Source organism: Denticeps clupeoides, chromosome 6, assembly GCF_900700375.1.
Source record: "Denticeps clupeoides chromosome 6, fDenClu1.1, whole genome shotgun sequence".
NCBI lineage: Eukaryota > Metazoa > Chordata > Actinopteri > Clupeiformes > Denticipitidae > Denticeps > Denticeps clupeoides.
The window spans coordinates 18,633,629-18,653,845 of NC_041712.1; the positions used below are offsets into that span (position 1 = coordinate 18,633,629).

The window sequence follows — 20,217 nt, forward strand, 5'->3', positions numbered from 1 at the left end:
TTTCGTCATGAAATTTTAGTCTTTGTGTAGTTGGTAGTAGTAAGTGGGGATTGAACCTGTGACTTTGTGGACTGGTTCATAGGCGAGTGCTTTACTCACTTTACTACTCTTGTTACATGCTCTCATGCGCGCTCTAATGTACAAATTCCCAGGATATTGTATGTGAAGGATACTCCAGGAACCTCCAGGAGAGGTGCTCCTTATATTTAGTCACTTGGCTGAAAGCTTCAAGATAAAAAGCAATTGACAGGATGGAACTGCAGTTTTATGATTGATTGGTTGATTCTCCAATAGTACAGTATTATGTTGTGTTTTATGATGTATTTTTTCCATAGAGATTTGCAAAAAATATGATTTCAGTCAATTATCAAAATTACAATGGTTGGCTGAAATGATCCCGGTTAATCACTGTGTAACATTGGGTTCAGATGTGGTGACTAAAGTTATAAAACGTCTTCATCAACCATTCAGTGATGCTCATGACCTGGAGCATAATCATCTTGAAAGACTCCATTGCATTCAGGACGTTTAAGGGGACAAGTGGACCCAATTATGGAGAAAAAATGCACCCATCACCTGTCCAAAGCCCAATCACACCATTGAGAACCTGACAAAAAACTAGACATTTTACATGTCCAGAGATGACAGACAAACAGATCCTGGAAAAAAAATTACACCACAAAAAACACTGCATTATATCAATAGGTTAAAAAAAAGTTTCACTCAAAGAAACTCTCTGACTAGGCTTTTCTAATGCATATTTTAAATAGCCTGTCGTGTTAAACACAAATACCAAGTTTGCAGTGAACTTGCCATAATTTAAATGCAAAAAAATGCAAAAAAAGTTTTTACTGATTTACTATGTTGGGTTTGAAAGTGGTCAGATCCCTCCATTCATGGTGGATTGTTGAAAGAAATAAACATAAATGTATTTATTAGTGATGAAGCAACAGGAATCATAATATGTGATTGATGGGCCCCACCTCACTCAGTAAAGTTTTTTTGTTGGAAATCCTGTGTGTTACCTGTTCCAGGATGGCATTGATGCGCTCCACCTCACAGTCAATGAGGAAACGCTTCTCCTGGCGGCGGTCCATCTCTTCTATGATGCGCCGATACTCCTGCGGGTCTGTGATGCTCCCCACCGAGCGTGCCGTCACCTGCCAGTTGCTGGCCACGGCCGACTCCATGATGGCCTGCAGGATGGAGAACCCTGGGGGAACATGGGAACCAGAATCCCCATTGATTAGAACCTGTCTCATGGGCAGATTGGTGTGCAAGTGTTTTTTGTTTTGTAGAGGGTTGTTAATCCGGTACGAGTTTGCGTCATAGAGTCTGAGGTCCAGATCAATAATGAAAATAAATTATTCACTCGCACAATCACATAGAAACAATATAATCAGACCCCGAGTAACACAAGTGCAACAGCAGATGAAAATAACATAAGAACACTCGATGCTTCACAGTAAGGCATAAATGTGTGTGTGCCTGTCTGTACCATTTTGCATTCGAGCACAGTTCTGCATTCATAATGGCATTCAGCTAGTCTCTGGCAGCTCTGGAAAAGCTTATTATGTTTAAGGTCTCTGACCCGTGACACCATTTCTAAACACAAACGCAAAGGCTGTTGTCATAGTGACAACCGTAGACATTTCCATTTCGGCGGATCTGTTCCAAAGTCCGTTATGTCAGCTCAAGGTTAATGGATATAAATAAAATGCTCTGTGAAATACTGCTGGCAGATCTGGCCCACCAGAGCTATGGGTGGCAGGTGCTCACAAACCAAGTGCATTTTTTTTCTAGTTTTCTAGTTTTTCACAATGACCTGGACAGATATGTAAAAGAGTGGAGTACTAAAGGCATTTTATGTCATTTTTTACATCAACCTCTGAAACACAGTAGTGAAATTCTGATGAACACTAAGCACCGACGCATTCGCCATGTTTATATTCAGTATTCTCGCATGAATTATCCTACCGCTGCTATGCAGATGACACCCAACTCTTCTTCTTTTTTCCACCATCAGATGGACACATGTCCACCAAGATCTCTGCTCGCCTGTCTGATAACTCATCCTAGATGGCAGCTCATCATCTGAAACTCAACCGCAGCAAAACCGAAGTGCTTTTTATTCCTGCTGATTCCTCCCCACAATCTCTCTAATCCTCTAGCACTGCTCGACCGGTACCACCATGTCTCAAGGTACAAGGATAGCATTCATCTAGACTCTTCTCTGTCTTGGTTCTTAGGTGGTGGTCTTACATGTTTTGTTGTTGTTTTTTTTATGTATTGAGTTATTCATCTAGTGGAATTCACAGACAGGTCTCTCGTGAACCAATGAGCGATTTCTATGGTGGACATTTTAGAGCATCTTCCAAATGCTGTAAATGTAAATGTAGTTAGTAGTGGCATTCTGTTGGATGGTTAAAAGTAATTGTGATTTATTTAATGCATCTTTGATGGGTGATGAGGTGCTGGACACAAACATAACGAGAGACTAGAAGTCAATATAGGCTACAAAAAAACAGTACATTTGGCATCCAGGCGTTCTCAGACTGTACTCCACCAGTCAAAAGTTTGCTGCAGTTATGGAGACTAAGATGAAGACCATTTCGAAGAATCCAATAAAAAAAAACACACCTTCTCATTCAATGTGTTTTCTTTATTTTCATGACCATTTACTTTGGAAGATTTTCACTGAAGGCATCAAATCTATGAATGAACACATGTGGAGTTATGTACTTAACAAAAAGTGGAGGCCTGGTCTCCACAGTCACCGGACCTGAACCCAGTCGAGATGGTTTGGGGTGAGCTGGACCGCAGAGTGAAGGCAAAGGGGCCAACGAGTGCTAAACACCTCTGAGAACTCCTTCAAGACTGTTGGAAAAGCATTTCAGGTGACGACCTCTTGAAGCTCATCGAGAGAATGCCAAGAGTGTGCAAAGCAGTAATCAGAGCAAAGAAACTAGAATATAAAACATGTTTTCAGTTATTTCACCTTTTTTTTGTTAAGTCCATAACTCCACATGTGTTCATTCATAGTTTTTATGCCTTCAGTGAGTTTAACCTTCATGACTGCTTTGTTTACTATTGTCATCATCTAAAGCAGGGTGGTAGTAGCCTAGTGGGTAACACACTCGCCTATGAACCAGAAGACCCAGGTTCAAATCCCACTTACTACCATTGTGTCCCTGAGCAAGACACTTAACCCTAAGTTGCTCCAGGGGGGACTGTCCCTGTAACTACTGATTGTAAGTCGCTCTGGATAAGGGCGTCTAATAAATGCTGTAAATGTAAATGTAAATCTTCAGGACCATTCTCTGAATTAAGGTTGTCTTGAGAAGCCGAAAGTGTGGAATGCTGCAAATGCTCCCCGCTTTGGAGAGCATCAAATGTTCAACCTTTGTTTAGTATATAACCTCATGTGCGTTATTTCTTAGTAATTAACTTTCATCCTACTCCCAGATCATGTTTTATATCCACCGGTGGGGAGGGTGGAGAGTTTAGTTATCAGCAGAGCCAAGACTTGTTCACACAGTGGCATTGTGATAAGTTATCATGGAAAATATGAATGAACCGCAAACTGAGGCATGAGGTACTGAAGCATGCATTTAGAAGCCGTAATATTATATTACGTTGGAGCATATAGTTTGCTGCCAACACCTATTTAGGGAGACTGGCAGGAAGGGCTATGATTTATAAATTCTGTTATTATCCAACATTCAGTTGCCAGCTCGTTTAGTTTCTGCTCGCGTAGATAGCAGGAATGGGGTGATGGTAATTGTGCCATTGTGAAGTAGATTATCAAACAACATTGTGCAAGCATATCGCTAATAGATTCTGCTCAAATGTGTGCATATGTGAGATTTATGTTCTGTTTCTTCCAGAGTCTGCAGGAAGGTTGAACCGTAATGAACGACATTTTAAACATGTATCCAGGGTGTGTTAAAAAGGATTTGGCAGGATTTAGAAATAATGACTTCACTCCGCTTCTGTTTAGCGTCCATCACCAGCGGCATAAGCTGATTTACAAGTTCAGGTTTCCTGCTTTATTAGCAACTAGTAAGTCCTAAATCTTGGGCTTCTTCTATTAACTTTCAATAATTGTCTGAAAATATTCATTGATTGGCACATATATAAACACCTCTGTCAATCTAATTTGGGCGTTACCACGGCTTACTGCACTTGAAGAATACTGGTTTGGACAGGTAGATATAAACACACACACACACAAAATGTCAGTAAGCAAAAGTCAGTTCAAGGTTTCTCCCCTTGACTTTGCTAACAGATGGCTTGTATCGCAAGAGAGGCGAACAGCTGCATGGTAGCCAGGGGCATTTTTAAAAAAGAGACAATTATACAACAGCAGAACATAAAAAGCCAATTACGAATTCTGATAAGCTGACGCGTTGTCACCGCGGACAGTGTAATTACCGGGGTCAGTACGAAGCCATGCCAGGGATATTGCCTCTGTCTCTTTTACAAGTGACATTTTGATCCTCGGATGGCCCGGGAGCCACTGCTGCCGGGCGGTGACCTCCGCTGCCAGATGCGTGGAATGAATCGCTTTCAAAGGCCCTCTGTTATGGTGTGAGGGAATGGGCACAAGTGTTTCTGCTTCTTTATATGGTCCACCACTTCTCAAAATCACTTCTCGCTTTATGAGGTGGTCGCAGACGAAAATGACTGTGCAGAGTGAATGTCTGGTTTATTTAGGCAAGGCGAAGCTCACTGTCAGACAGAGACTCACACGCACACACACACTGAACTCCAACAGGGCTGCTGCACACATCTGTGACTCAGCTTTTGGTATAATTAGCCTCCGTGGGTTGGATGGCTCGGTGACGCTGTTTTGTCTCTCTCGCTCACCCATGGCAGCATTTTGTCCGCTGCAGATTTGCTAATTAAAACACAACCGTTGCAGTGCATCACAAATCGATGAATAATTATGTGTAATCAGGCAGTAAGCGGCATGCACAGTGTACCTAACTGAAAATGCATACTTAACAATCCATATGTTTTTAGGGAGCCGTAACACCAACAAAATGGGTGTGTCTTCCTTCTGTTTCTTTCACAAACACCACTGCACATGTATGCATTACCTGCCTTTCACGATTCAGGTAGAATGGGGTGCCTTCCCACCCAGAGCACCCGCTGCAGCATATCCGTCTGGGTTTTATTTTGTTTGTTTAGGGCAGTGGTGGCCAACGGTTAAGAAAGTGGTACCTGTAATCAGAAGGTTGCCGGTTCTAATCCTGATCCGTTAAGGTGCCACTGAGCAAAAGCACCGTCCCCACACACTGCTCCCCGGGCGCCTGTCATGGCTGCCCACTGCTCACCCAAGGGTGATGGATAAAAGCAGAGGACACATTTTGTCGTGTCACCGTGTGCTGTGCTGCAGTGTTTCACAATGACAATCACTTTCACTTGTTTGTTTTGGACCTCTCTCACCTGCCACGGGAAGTGACCAGTGAGACAAATGAGCCCAGGAGTCAGGTGACTCTTCTCCTTCACTCTCCTGCCCTCCCCAGGGAAGCGGTGACCTCTTTAAAAAAAGATCTCCCTGCCTCTCCGAATGTTGGTGTGGTACAGGAGCAAAGCTCTAAAAAGAGAAGCTGCTCCATCCAGCCACACTGAGAGTGTAGAGATCACTTGTCAACTCACAACTCTCAGAGATGTGATGGTTTTTTTTTTTTGGTTTTTTTTACCCTGCCCCAGTTTTTAGTTCAAGTGAACTTTTTTTGACAAATTCTAAAATACATAACTACGTACATATCAAAATATTTCTGGTGTGCCTGACTGTGGTGTGCCTGAATTTATGCCATTTATCAGACGCCCTTATCCAGAGTGACTTACAATCGGTAGTTACAGGGAGAGTCCCACTGGAGCAACTTCGGGTTAAGTGTCTTGCTCAGGGACACAATGATAGTAAGTGGGATTTGATCCTGGCTCTTCTGGTTCACAGGCGAGTGTGTTACCCACTAGGCTACTACCACCAACATATAATGTTCTGATTACAGTTTCCCACAGGATTACATCTTTAGAGGTGATGAAGATTTCAGACACGCAGACTGCACAATAACACCACTTAGAATAAAGACAATCACCTTACATAAAAACACTGTGTGTAAACAGAAAAGAGCATTATTCCATTATTTCCATGTAATAAGAGTCGACACCTATCCTGCATATGAAATAAAAGGCTACCATAACACATCCATGAAGACATTCTTTTTGCTCTGAAGACAAAACCTGACATCACAGATCTTCCTGATTTAAAAGTAATACAAGTAGGCTGCACTATTAAACAGAAAAAGAGAACGTCTGCCTAATATACCTGTTAGTTCTGGATATCTTTCACATATAGAGAGCTAAGAGGCTTCCAGACATGGCCATGGCCAAGATTTATAGTAAAGACAGTGAAAGTGAAGTGATTGTCACATGTGATACACAGCAGCACAGCACACGGTGCACACAGTGAAATTTGTCCTCAGCATTTATCCCATCACCCTGAGTGAGCAGTGGGAAGCCACGACAGGCGCCCGGGGAGCAGTGTGTGGGGACGGTGCTTTGCAACCTCCTGATTACGGGGCCGCTTCCTTAACCGCTAGGCCACCACTGCCCCAGGCAGAAGTGTAATTTTAAAGAGTAGAACATTTCAAAGAAGAACAGCATGTTTCACACGAATAGCATTTTAGTCCAGTGATGTTCAGCACTGTCTGTATTCAAATCCCTATCCCGTTTTTTTTACTTTATTTACTGAAAGCGCTATTTACTGAAATCAATACTGCCTACACCCGCACACCCTTACAAACACCGGCTTATCAATGTTAATGTACGGCACTACACATCAAAGACACCTGGGCCTATAACCATTAGCATACATTCATATTTATTCTTTCACCTACACACATCACCATCACCCAGCCCTGATCCAGGTATCAAAAGATATTGATACGGACAGTTAATGTCATCTTGATCAAGTTTGATAGGAGGTGAGGAACCTCTTGGTTCTATGTCAAGTTCTGCCCACAGCTGCAGCAACACATGGGGTTGGACTAAGCAGGGCTGTCCAAATGAGAAGGCTGGTGGGTGACACAGTTCTGGCTTATATTTGACTGCCAGCATCATAATGGATGTGATGGGGAAGGCAGATTTGGAACCCCTCTTGTCTGGGTGTCTGAGCTCATGCCAGATACAATGGGGGTCATCCCGAGCCCCTGACACAAGGGTACGGCTGCAGCCAAGAACATGAAGGGAGGAGCGTGAGGGTCACTGTAGAGCACTTATTTGCACTCGGAACTGGGCTGAGGAGCTGTCTGTGAAATGGAGTTTGTGGAGGGAAAAACACTAATGCATACTAAAGGACAGCGGGGAGAAAGGAGCATAGCTCTCATTTTGCGTGTGTTTGAGGAAAGGAGAAAATGAGAACTGCTCTCCACAGGGCTGAAACGGTAGAGGGCACTTTAACCATCCTGCCTCACTTTATTACTCCTTATGGCAGAGAGCGGTGTACTGCAGGATCGGTGTAAGTGCACTAAAGTGCTCCTCATTCACCGAATCCTCCAGTTAAAAGCAGTGCACACCTGGATCAAGGCCAGAGCTGCTGGGCTGAGTAAGTGGCCCCTGTGGAGAGAAACTAAAGCACACAGGCCTGCCTGCAGTGGGGCTCGCGCTCATTATGGTTTAAAGCATTAGAGACCTACCAGCAGCTTCTGCACAGCTGGGCAGATAACACAAAGCAATCAATGAATGAATGGAAGAAAGAAAGAAAGAAAGAAAGAAAGAAAGAAAGAAAGAAAGAAAGAAAGAAAGAAAAAAATATATACACCTAAACATTTAAACAAATGAAGACAGTTTAATTACCTGTGTATCTCACACGAGCTCAAGTTAATATATGCACACAAGCGCAATCTGCGGGGATGTTAGGGAGGTCATGGCCCCTACAAATATTGCATCCTGGTAATATAAGCCCCCCCAAACGGCAGATATAATCACATAATTCCATTAATAAATTTATTAATTGTCTTGTTTATTCATTTGCCAGCATATTTAATCACCTTGCAATGTTACTAATGGTACCAGGTTACAGCAGGTTTATTTACGTTACACCAATGCCTAAATATTAGTTGTGACTAATTTTAACCAGTGTTAACTTTTTGCAGTGTATGGATGCACTTAAAAAAAGTAAACCGTACAGTAGTTTAAAAATATTAGTTTGCTATTTTAAACTAAGCAGTCTAATTTTTTTGTCTTTTTTCAGTGTACTTGGAATTACCCAAGCGTCCTGCTGGTTTTAAAGTTGTCTGGTTTTCTGAGGTGATTAAACATTTGTCATGCCGTTGGCTTCCTACATACATGATCATGTAAGTAGATTTTTTACACAGTGTACAGGGTTTTATTATCAAAAAATGACGCAAGTGGTGGACTGTGGATACTTTGCCATTCTGTACATTTGACCCATCACCCCCCATTCGCACATATAGTATATAATAGTACCAATACAGTACCAATAGTAACTTCATGAGAATTTTGAAGTGAAAAGGCTGGCAAAAAGCATTATGAGGTATCATGAGGTCTTTATATACCAGAATATACACCAGGATATTTAATTTGTTATGGGAAATGATGGGACCACCATTAGGACATGGAGGAATAGTTGCCACTATTGCCTTTCCAGCAAGCATAACATCAAACCAAAATTGGTTAAAGAGAAGTTTACCAAGAGGCCAGTGGCAACGTTCAAATTCCTAATGCCGAACTGCATTAGGAATTTCAACTCTACAGAGAAAGCTGGGGGAAACAGAACATCTAAACTGGTTTCAGTGTTTCACTCTCCCAAAACCACATAGTAAAAAAAAAATAAATACAGTGCAATACTAGAAAAATCAATATCCTGAAACAATTAGTACAATTCCTTATCCTATCAATACACACAGGAGCACACAAATGCCTTAAAGATTTCCAATAGATTAACAATGTCTCCCAAATATTGTTGTTTATATTAATGTGGCATTATTTAGTCAGAATAAATCTGACAACTGATCTCTTCACAAGCTCTAGAGCTCTGGATATGAATAACTTTTTGATATCCAGTCAACATTAAATACAGATTTGAATGCAAATGCTCTCATGCATGAGATGTAAAATGCATGGGCACTTGTAAAATATTTTCATAATAAATATTTGAAAAAGGAATAGATCACACGCTTGGTGTGGCGATGCCCCGAGAGCCAGAGGTCAGAATGACCTTTGCTCCACAGTGCAGGTGCATTAGTGTTTATAAGGAACACGCACCAAATCGCTCCCTCGCTCAGTCACTTCATGGCACTCAGCACTCCAAAAAGGAGCCCCACTGAGTCATTTAGCAGGAAGCGATTAATCAGGTCTGGCTTTGCACTAAAGACATTGCACACACATACAGACACACAAACTCTCTCCCCCTCTCGCTGTTTTCAAGTGGATATCGACATGCAGGCAAGCACACACAATCCCAGACACACTCTAGAATTTTTCCATTTCAAGGTTTATCTGGAGGAGAGTTGATTTGTGAAATGTGTTTTCTGTGAGCTCTGTTTGTTTTAAGCTGGAGGGGTGCACACACGGTGTCTGTTTTCCTGCCCTCACCGCACAAAAGTCCTGAGTTAAACCTCCCTCTATTTATGCTTTAAATAGACTGAGAAATCAGCATCAGATATCCTGGCTGATATTACAGGTCCATGGTGGCATCGCAGAGACCAGGGAAGGGAGGAGCGCTGTTGTTTGGACCCGAGTGGCTCATACATCCCACTCTATCCTCCACCCACTCTACCATCACACAAGTACTGCAGAATCTCAGGATTAACATTATCATTTAGCTATTCCCTAAACAGCTGAAACCCAAAAGACCAGAGCTGCTCAGATAAAGACATTTCCTCTCCTCACTGGAGGATCTGCAAAAGATTTTCTCTCACCTGTCAAGGTTTTTTTGCCCTTTTTACATGTTAGAATTCTGAAGACCTTTTTCAGGTGACCTTTATAGAGGTCGTCTACACTGTTCAACAGAATTTAGCAGCTGGTTAAAGCCAATTGTGCAGCAGAGTGATGAGAAAATCAAAACTCAGTTACTAGAAAAAAATGCTAACATCTTGACTTTTCAACGTCAAATATGCATGTTTTCATCTAAAATAGTACTTTGAATTTTTTTAGTTTTTGCAAATAGTTATTTTGTGAATAATTAAGTGAGCAAAAGATAATCACATTACAATTTTATTTTATTTCAATACTTCACTCATACAAAGGTCTACAAAAGAGCCAGCATGGTCTGCAGCTATTTCTGGGCCAGAATGCAGCAGTCTTGTTAAGATGTTACTTTGCAAATATAACATGTTGAATTTAGTGGCTAGGATGCAGGAAAGCTTTCATCTTGTGACTACAATGAAGGTCAAATTTGTTCAGGAGTCAATGCACCACCATTAGCACCACCAACAGTCTGCTATATGTACTGTATAAACACAATTCTTGCATAAAATCCTAAACAAAAATAGGTTTTCTTTTTGCCTTTGGCGAATTCTCGATCTCATACTCACACAGCAACGTACGTTTCAAACAAAAGATGCCCTAAACTTTTGCATGCAATTGTACATCCTTCACAAATCTAAAAATGGCTGTGAGTCAATTGTACGTGGTCTGAATCAAAAAGTCTGAAATTCTCCAAGGATAAAAATATAGTTAATTCAAGTATCAGGTTTCATCAACACACACTTCAATAACAGAGCATCCGGGCTGATTGTCACTTGCCTGGATGGCCATTCTTACACATGAACATTAACAAACACTGTCCTCTCAGATCCTCACTTACATCTCAATAAACACACACGTGCGCTTTTAATATCGCTCTGGGTATCTGTGTGTGCTTGTGTCCGTGGCTCTTTGTGGAAATGTGCTTGTCAGTTCAGGGGAAATTGGATGTGTGTGTTACAAATGGAAGTAGTTTCCGCTCAGACTCAGTAGATAAAGTGTGTCTCGTAAGTCAGGTCACATTCCAACCAGCACCGGCGGGAAAGGGTGACCGATCCAACCGGAAGCCGATTCGGCATGCATGAGCCCCATGGATGATTGTGTGTGTGTGTGTGTGTGTGTGTGGAAGAAAGAGAGAGATTGAGTACAGATGGATGTTATGCACATACACAAGGTATGAATGAATAATAATTCAGTATGGTGGCACAGTGGAGGGCCGACAAAAGTCAGGGTTTTTAAGTCCAAATGCTATAGTCACTGCATGGGACACCACAGTCTTCTTGACACATTTTCCTACTTTCCGCACATTTTAATTTGTGGAGCTGGTCAGGAAGTATGGTTGGGTGAGGAAAGAGTTTATGGATTATAGAGAGCGCATTAATTTCATGGCCGCTGACATCAATAGTCCAGGCCGATAAAAACAGCGACACATGACTGTTCCCCTCGGGGGGCAAATTGGCAGAAGCACGATTTGTAGGAGACAGTTTGTAATGTGTAGGTTAATTATTTGATAGCTGAGTTCAGTGAATACAAGGTTACTGCCAAAACAAAATTCCACTGCTCCCACTAAAATCTGTTGCTTCTTCAGGAGGATAAAATATAAGAGCAGCCACCGAGGGAGCTGATAATTAGCCGAGCAGATTAAACGAGTCGTGTCGAGCTGTTAGATCTGCAGAGGACTTTGTCATTTAGACATAAAGCCGAACACAATCAGAAAATGTGCAAAAAGCAAGAGTCCGTGTGAATTTTTTTGGTTAGAATAAAAGTGGATGTGCATGAAAGTGAAAAGAAGTTCTGACCCCTTTTATGCCCTAATAAAGCTCTCCTACGCGCCGTCCAAACAGCCAACTAAATATAGACATGCAGAGGAGAGGCCTATTACTGCGCAGAGAACTGCACTTACGATGCGATGAGATGGACTCCTCGCACACCACTTACACAGTAACACATAAACAGCTTCTTTTAACAGCACGTAAACATGCTGAGCGCGTAATAACACACGAATACCCCGTCATTCAGGCTACACGTTCATTTGCCATTATTTACCAAAACACAGGGTGCAGGGTAACACAACACATCAGGTATTATTACAGCATTGCAACGCACACATGCCGCAACACGCGTTGTAATTTAACAGCAGGGCAACGTTCAACATGCAGCACTATGAGCATCTCATTTTGAACGGTGCATTAGAAATGCAATGTTGTCGTTTCAGTTCATTCAGAAGAGAAAAAGATTTTTCTTGTGCTCATTACCATGTTGGAATATTTATTGTTTAAAATTGAACAATGTTGTGTATACGTCTATATATGTAGCATTGACTCAAAATACATGCACATGCTGTACTAATTGATGAATTTAATACTTGGCATTACAGTTTTTTCTGATGGCTTAAACCCTAACTGTGATTCTTATAGCACAATTGCTAAAACTATTGATACTTATGGCAAAACCACTCACTGAGTTTGCAAAACTAAAAGCACAAACACTGCTTTGCACTCAGTTTGCAATTTTGTAACACACACTTTGCAAAACTGTAGGCACAATTCACTGCACAACACTCTTTTTGCAGAACTTTAAACACAACTCACTGCTTACACTCAATTACCAAATTTCCAACACACTCCTAGCAAAATTGTATGTAAAATGTATGGCTATCATTAACACTATTTTGCCAACTGTCTGGCACACTTTCACGTGTGAAAACTGTTTTAGATAATTAGTTGTTGTTGGGGGCAGAGGAAGAATGTTCACTCCAGATCAAGAGACCCATATAGTGAACATGGTGATGGGCCTGATGTGTTGCATTTGTTTTGTCTTGTGATGGAGTGATGGAACTAGAAGCAGATGCCATAGGACATGAGCTACTTTTTGTAGATGAGGCCGGTTTTAACCTCAGTAAAACCAGGAGACGTGGCAGGAACATTATTGGACACCGTGCCATCATCAATGTCCCAGGACAACGTGGTGGTAACATAACCACGTGTGCATAACCACGTGTGTTGTTCACCATCATGCAACCATAGGCCCATACAACACTGCACACATTATTGCATTCCTGGACACCTTACATGACATTCTCACTGTTCAGAGACCAGAGCATACCCGATATGTCATCATATGGGACAATGTTAGTTTCCATAAGGCTGCTTTGGCCTGCAGCTGGTTTACAGACCACCCATCCTTCATGGCACTCAACCTCCCTCCATACTCTCCATTCTTAAATCCCATCGAGGAGTTCTTCTCTGCCTGGCACTGGAAAGTGTACGACCGTCATCCTCATAAACAGGTAGCCCTTCTACAGGCAATGGAGGAGGCATGTGGAGATATTGACCAGGCATCATGTCAGGCCTGGATACGCCATTCAAGGAGATATTTTCTCCGGTGCCTTGGACTGGAGGATATCGCATGCGATGTGGACGAAATTTTGTGGCCTGACCCAGAAAGACAACATGATGTAGGCTATTTATTTTCCTTTTTTTGTGAAATTACCATTTTGTGTTCTGACTTTTTTTTATGAGTGTGAATAAACACCAATACTTGAAGTTTGGATCCTTGTATGTTTACATGACACTATGACAAAAGTATGACCTCATATTGACATCTGTACACAGAGAAAGCAAAAGCCAGATGTGTTTTGTATTCATACCATCAGTGTGCAGTTGGCGCATTGTGTGCTTAGTAGATGATGGCTTGTGTGTACTGTTTGATACGAAAACACCATTTTTACGAAGGTGTGAAGAGTTAATCTAGCTGTGTTCGCTTTTGCAAGAGAACTACAATGTTTTGATAATTGGGTGAAAGGTTTTCTTATTTGTGTGTAGAGTTTTGCAAAAATAGCCAATAGTTACAAAAAATGTGCTTAAACAATCAGAAAAAACTGTAAAACACAATTCTGATTCCGATTTAATGACTTTCAGCTCATATTCAGCTCGAAGTGGATTGTGACATTTATTTATAATTTTTTAGTTAAATGTATTTTAGCAATAGCATGTTCTTCTATATCTCATTTTATATTGCTTCTTCAGCTTGTTAGTTCACTGTCTCACTAATTCATTCAGATGAGCACACCTTGTGTTTTAAATTGACTAATTTAAATTAAACAGTAGCATCATTTGAGTACATAAACAGTCCTTATTGTTCAGATTAATACTATTACTGTCACTGGGCGAGTTCAGGGACGCATTTGCATGCATGCTTGGAGCGAGGGGACAAGTCGTTGTACTGGGAGAGGACACTGGACGAGCTGGAGAGGAGGGCCGGAGGCGTTCGGTCGGGGAGTTGTGACAAGGCCGGAGGTGAGTTGGGACGGTAGTGTAGCCGTGGATGCGCCACAGCATGGTGGGGAGGGAACTCGGGCTCCATGGGCCAGTGGTGGCCTAGCGTTAAGGAAGCGGCCCTCTAATCAGTAGGTCCCCCAGCAAATTACAGAAAAATATACGACTTGTCCTAAAGAAATGCACTTTAACTCTTTAAACACATTTGATTACATACAACCTTTTGTTCTCCCTTGCATTCCATGGACAGTGTAAGTTGGTATGGCCTCTGACCCAGAAAGTCCATAGGGAGGGGTTCTGCATTTAGGCAAGTGCAGAGTGGCTGGTCCCTAAGCAATTGTCAAGGCTCAAGCATATGTACAACTAACATCTACTGCAGGCTGAAAGCATTCCAACTCATTCCAAAGTGCATGTGTAAACACACATCCACACAGACAGAGATGTGTACTTTTCAAATTTTTACCCGACTGCCTTGCTTGGTTTTTTATACGCAATTAAAGTGCAAATCACATGATGTGTAAGCAGAATTTTCATGAAAACTAGGCAACATAGAAAAAAGAAGCCATGCCAGTGTCACGTCTTCGGGCTTACGGGGGAAGGAAGCGCAGAGGTCTGACATGCTGGGAAGGGTTTTATTATTATTAAATAAACAAACAAATACAAATAAACAATGGCGTGGTGGCCAAAACGGGAAATAAAAGGGAATAAACGTAAACCAACCCGCAGGCGTGTGGCGATTGCCAGAACTGAAAATACTAACACACGGTTACAATGTCAAGTTCACAAAAATGCCGGAGACCTAGAAGGGGCGGAAACATCCGGCATTTATGGGGCGTCAGGATTGGAGTCAGGTGTGGAGCCCAGCTGCAGGCAATCCTGACAGAGCCCCCCCACCAAGGGCTACGTCCTCGGAGCCCCAACAGTACCATCAGTGGAGGCGGCGGGGCGGACGGCGGCAACCTCAGGGCTCCTGCCCTGCTGTATCCTCCCCTTGGAGGACCCGGACCCTCGGCCTGGCTCCCCGGCGTGGTCAGGCGTGGCGGCCCCGGACCCTCGGCCTGGCTCCCCGGCGTGGTCCCGCGTGGCGGCCCCGGACCCTCAGCCTGGCTCCCCGGCGTGGTCAGGCGTGGCGGCCCCGGACCCTCGGCCTGGCTCCCCGGCGTGGTCCCGCGTGGCGGCCCCGGACCCTCGGCCTGGCTCCCCGGCGTGGTCCCGCATGGCGGCCCCGGACTCCCGTACCTGCACACAATAATCCGGGCCGATCCATCTGGGTACGTGTGGGCCCTGTCTCCACACGTCCCCTCTGACACGTCTTGTGTCACCCCCTGCACCGCGCAGGGAGATTGTCCCAGAGCCTCCGGCGACTGTTCCAGGCACCCCAGGCTGGTGCCTTCTGGGACTATGCAGCCCCTCTCGCTGCACAGCCCTGGTGCCAAGGGGGGGGGGCATTGCCAGACCATCCGGCTAGCCCCTTCTGCGTCCGTTGGGACAAGCAGGCCCTCTTCCTGCCTGTCCCAGCTTGGTCCTCATGCCTACCCGGGGGCTCTATGGCGCTCCACCCCTCTGGAGGCAGACGCAGGCCCATGCCTGGCCCACCCTCCTCACCGGCTACCGGAGGACACAACTCAATCGCTTCCCCACCTACCCTCCCCTCAGGAGGAGTCCCCAACCCGAACTGCACCCCCCCAAAAAATTCTTTGGGGGAGCACCCCCCCCGGCTGGACTTAGGGGTACATTGGGGCTTGTCCACCTCGCCTTGGACCAGCACATTCGGGTCAGGAACCTCCTCCCTGGGGTTCGGCTCCGCGGCTGGGTCGCCATCTGGTGGACACAAAGTGGGGGCGACATATGGACACATATACCACGCACACACACACACAGACAGAGACAGACAGAAGAGAGGGTCGTCTGGCTCCCTCTCTGGGCTCTCCGGGACCTCCTCAGGGGGCACAGCCAGGATCTCGGGAGGTGCGACCTTCTCGTCGCCCGCCAGTGCTGGGTCTTCTTGCCCCGGATCCTGACTGGTACTGGATGTGGTGGAGGGGCAGAGTTCGATCCCTGGCTCAGGCTCTGGCCGATCAAACTCCGCCCTCAGTCTCTGCTGGAAGTCCCAAAAACTCCTGTCGGTCTCTCCCTGCTGCCAGAGGGCTGTGCTCCAGCCCCATGCTGATCCAGTCAGACACGTGAGGATGGTGGTGATCTCATCCATGTCTGCTGCCCCACTGAAGGGTCCTGGGACCATTTGGCTGTCCCACACGGGGCTGGGCACGTTGCTGGAGATGGTGGTGGGCGTGTGGCGTGGGGGGTGGTGGACGTCTTCTCCAGCATGCGGGGGCGCTGGTGATGCGCTGCCGTTCAGCTGGGGAACGTCCGAGCAGAGGGAAGGCGGGTCGGCGACTGGAGCTGGGAGGGCATCTTCCCTGTGAGGCAGTTCCGGCAGTGCAGTTGCTGGCTGGCGACCTCCTGTCGCCCTGTTCCACCAGCTTACCCCCGCATCGCTGTCCTCCTCCTCACTGTTGTCGCACCTCTGGGACTGACGTGGGTTTCCACAGACCTCACTACGATCATGGACGGGCACGATGGGCGGAGCCATCCCGGCACCGACTGCCCAATCGGCGTCATCCTCGTCATAGTCCGTGTCGACCTCATACCCTCGGAAGTCACGTGGATCTTCACGGATGTCGCGACAATCTCGGACGCGCGCGCTGGGTGGAGCCATCCCGGCCCCGACTGCCCAACAAAAATCCACGTCATTGTCTCTCTCATCATCCGTGTCCTCCCACCTGTGACTCCGAGGGTCGTCCACCCTGCGGACATCCTGGACCCAGGGTGCGATCAACTCCCAGGGACAGTACTCTGGCCATTCGGTCTGGAGCCTGCCAACCTCCGCGCTGGAGGGACGCCGCTGTTGTCGCTTCTCACCCCCCTGGAAGTGACGTGGGTTCCCACGGACCTTGCGACGATCGCAGACTGGCGCGATGGGCGGAGCCCAACTCTCGTCTCCCGTGCTCTCGTCGTCGTCCGTGTCGTCCCAGTCCACGGGGAGCCTTGCCAGCAGAGCGCAGAGTTCTTGGCTCGACATGCCGAAGATCGTGGGGGTCGCATCTTCTGCGCTCGCTGCCCACGTCACTTCCTCGCTGCTGCCGATGCCAACGTCCTCGCTCCGCCCACTCACCCGCTGACGTTGTCGCTTCCGGGTTTCGCAGAGTTTCCCGGGGGTGACGTCACACAGTTACTAACACACGGTTACAATGTCAAGTTCACGAAAATGCCGGAGACCTAGAAGGGGCGGAAACATCCGGCATTTATGGGGCGTCAGGATTGGAGTCAGGTGTGGAGCCCAGCTGCAGGCAATCCTGACAGCCAGACGCAGCAGACCCCCAGAGAAAATGTTTCCTCAACCAAAAAATCCGCATGAACTGCATGAAGAAGAAGCAGGGATATGTTCTCTTTTCTTTAGACAGAAGACGGTCTGTCTAAGCTAATGTGAAAGTTTGCTGTAGCCTTGGTTACCTGTCGTTTCAGAACAGGAACCTTTGGGAAATGAGAGCGAGGTGGAGAGTGAGAAAAAAAGAAAAAAGATGGCATTTCTACATTGGATTACTGAGCTTACTTCATGTACACTGGACACTGAGGCAGTACTTCATGTAATCACCAAACATATTTACACTTCCAAACGTGTTTGGGGTAAAACGGGTGGTAGTAGCCTAGTGGGTAACACACTCGCCTATGAACCAGAAGACAGAGGTTCAAATCCCACTTACTACCATTGTGTCCCTGAGCAAGACACTTAACCCTGAGTGTCTCCATGCGGGGACTGTCCCTGTAACTACTGGTTGTAAGTCGCTCTGGAATCTGATAAATGCTGTAAAATGTCAAATTTAAATGTAAAACTGAATTCTCATACATGATAAAAATTAAAATGAAAATATAAAAGTGAATAAAGCTTTTAAAGCTTCACAGCCTGCTAAATCACCGTAACAAAAGCCAGGTGAAACAATAGCTAGAATGTCAACTGCCTTAAATGAATTTAAATGAATTAAATATTGTCAGACTAGTAGTGATATATCTCCAAAATTGCTAAAATGAGCACAGCCCCACCTTTATTTGCGTTTGTCTTCCATCCCTGACTTGCCTCAGTAAGATGATTCCAGCAACCTTCAGCTTTTCTCCCCAACACGGCTTTATTAAGCACTGCTCCCTGTCACACTCACTACATTATCAGTGCATTAGAATTCATTTTAGAGTCTGATACAATTTATTACCGTGGTCTTCACCGGCTTGAATTAATTTCCCTTCACTAGCTGCATTATTCGCTGGGAGGATCGGAGAGGTGTTCCGCACATATGGAAAAGGCTGCAATATTTCATTCTGGTTCGCGCTGACAGACGTGTACATGTTTAATTTAAAATCCCACAGTTGCCCTCCCAGATGTGAGGAGGACGCAGAGGGAGAGAGATGCGGAGGTGGCGGCGATGGGCTTGAAGGACGTATAAAGTCAGTCTGCGGCGCTTCCGCTTCAGATAATCCAATTATAGGCCAGTCATATTCACAACGGCAGCTAGGAGGATTAAAGCCTCGCTCACACATATACACACACACATGTTCACGCTCATGGTCACGCTAATTCACACACACTTTCCCCCTAATGATTAAAGACCAGAGAGCTTCTGCTACCAAAAATAACTCACGAATATCGCAATCCTTTTAAAATGACTTGTCCAGGAGCGTCCGCTACTCTGTCCATCAATTTACCCGTTTTAAACCCAATTCTCCAAATCTGGAGGGTAGAGCCTATCCAGGCAATCTTCAGAAGCAGGGAGCCATATCATGGTGACATGGCAAATTAATCAAGGCTTGGGTGAGCAAACGTACGCGCGGAAAAGCATTCAGTCTCCCACTCCAGTTGCAGTTCTCGTTTGTCCTGGTGAACATACCTCTGTCTGTGTCATACAGGTACACAAATTTCTCCCACTTGTAGTGGCCAAGCAGGCTTAGCACAACCCCTCTTAAGGTAGGCCGCATCTGGATGACAAATTGGACGTCAGCGTCGGTGGGGAAGCTGGGCGTGATGAACGAAGTGTGTAGAGCGCCGCAGAACGACGTCAAGGTGTTCATGGACTTGCGGTCGTAGAAGCCGAAGATGGCGTACACGCCACGTGAAAACTGCGAACAGACTGCAAAAGAAAATGAGAATACTGGTTACACATTGCAGATTCCATAGCAGATACCATACAGAGACTTTGCCTTGTAAGCCATTTCTGTCTTTTTTCCTATGCTCAGTGGAGCTGACAGGTCCATCACTTAGAAGGATCTTGCATAAGATTTGCATAATAAAGCAATAAGGCACAGGAGGCCGTGCATTACATTGATTTATCATGGCAAAGGGGTTATGCGTATGAAGGCGTATGTGTTTTTGCTCATTTTACAGATCGTGTCTGTGTCTAAAACTGCACCAGCACCACAGGTCTTTGTAATGCCAGCTAAGAATTGAATGCAGACATGGGACCTGGTTTCTGTTGTGCCATAACAGATTGTTCGCGCAGCAGTATGTCTTCAGGGTTTGCAGAAATAAAGCGATAAAGAAATTAATGAAAAAAAAAACACTTGCCAGTTACCTGTATCATGGAGAAGTGTAACTGTCTGCCCACCCATCCCTGATGAGCCCACAGCCATGACTGACAGCTCTACTTCCTCAATATGGACTTGTCATGGCCAACGCGCCTCCAGCCCGCTAGAGGGCGCCTCACCAGCCTGGGAGACGACGACCCGGAAGAGGAAATGGAAGCGGGCGGTGGCAAGTATAAAAGTGAGGTAACCCCAAGGAGACACGCCCGCTCTTTGTATGAGTTGTATGAGTTTACTCGCCAGAGACGCTAGCTCTCTCACCCCGACCTAAGATAATTGTACCTTCCTGAAATACGACCTTCGCCTGCCCACG

At 45.2% G+C, this 20,217-nt stretch overlaps 1 protein-coding gene across 8 annotated transcripts in view; it reads right to left on the reverse strand.

Annotated features, from left to right (window-relative positions):
- Positions 1–20,217, reverse strand: part of gria3a (glutamate receptor, ionotropic, AMPA 3a) — a 70,974-nt gene that overhangs the window by 32,819 nt on the left and 17,938 nt on the right. For all 8 annotated transcript variants that reach the window (XR_003750197.1, XR_003750199.1, XR_003750198.1 and 5 more), the window contains exons 3-4: positions 19,214–19,453; positions 1,026–1,213 (exon numbers count right to left, since the gene is read on the reverse strand). Coding sequence is in view for 5 of the 8 variants with exons in the window: in XM_028984801.1 (XP_028840634.1) it covers positions 1,026–1,213; positions 19,214–19,453 (428 nt within the window). In the remaining 3 variants the exon portion in view is untranslated. The remainder of the gene's footprint in view (positions 1–1,025; positions 1,214–19,213; positions 19,454–20,217) is intronic.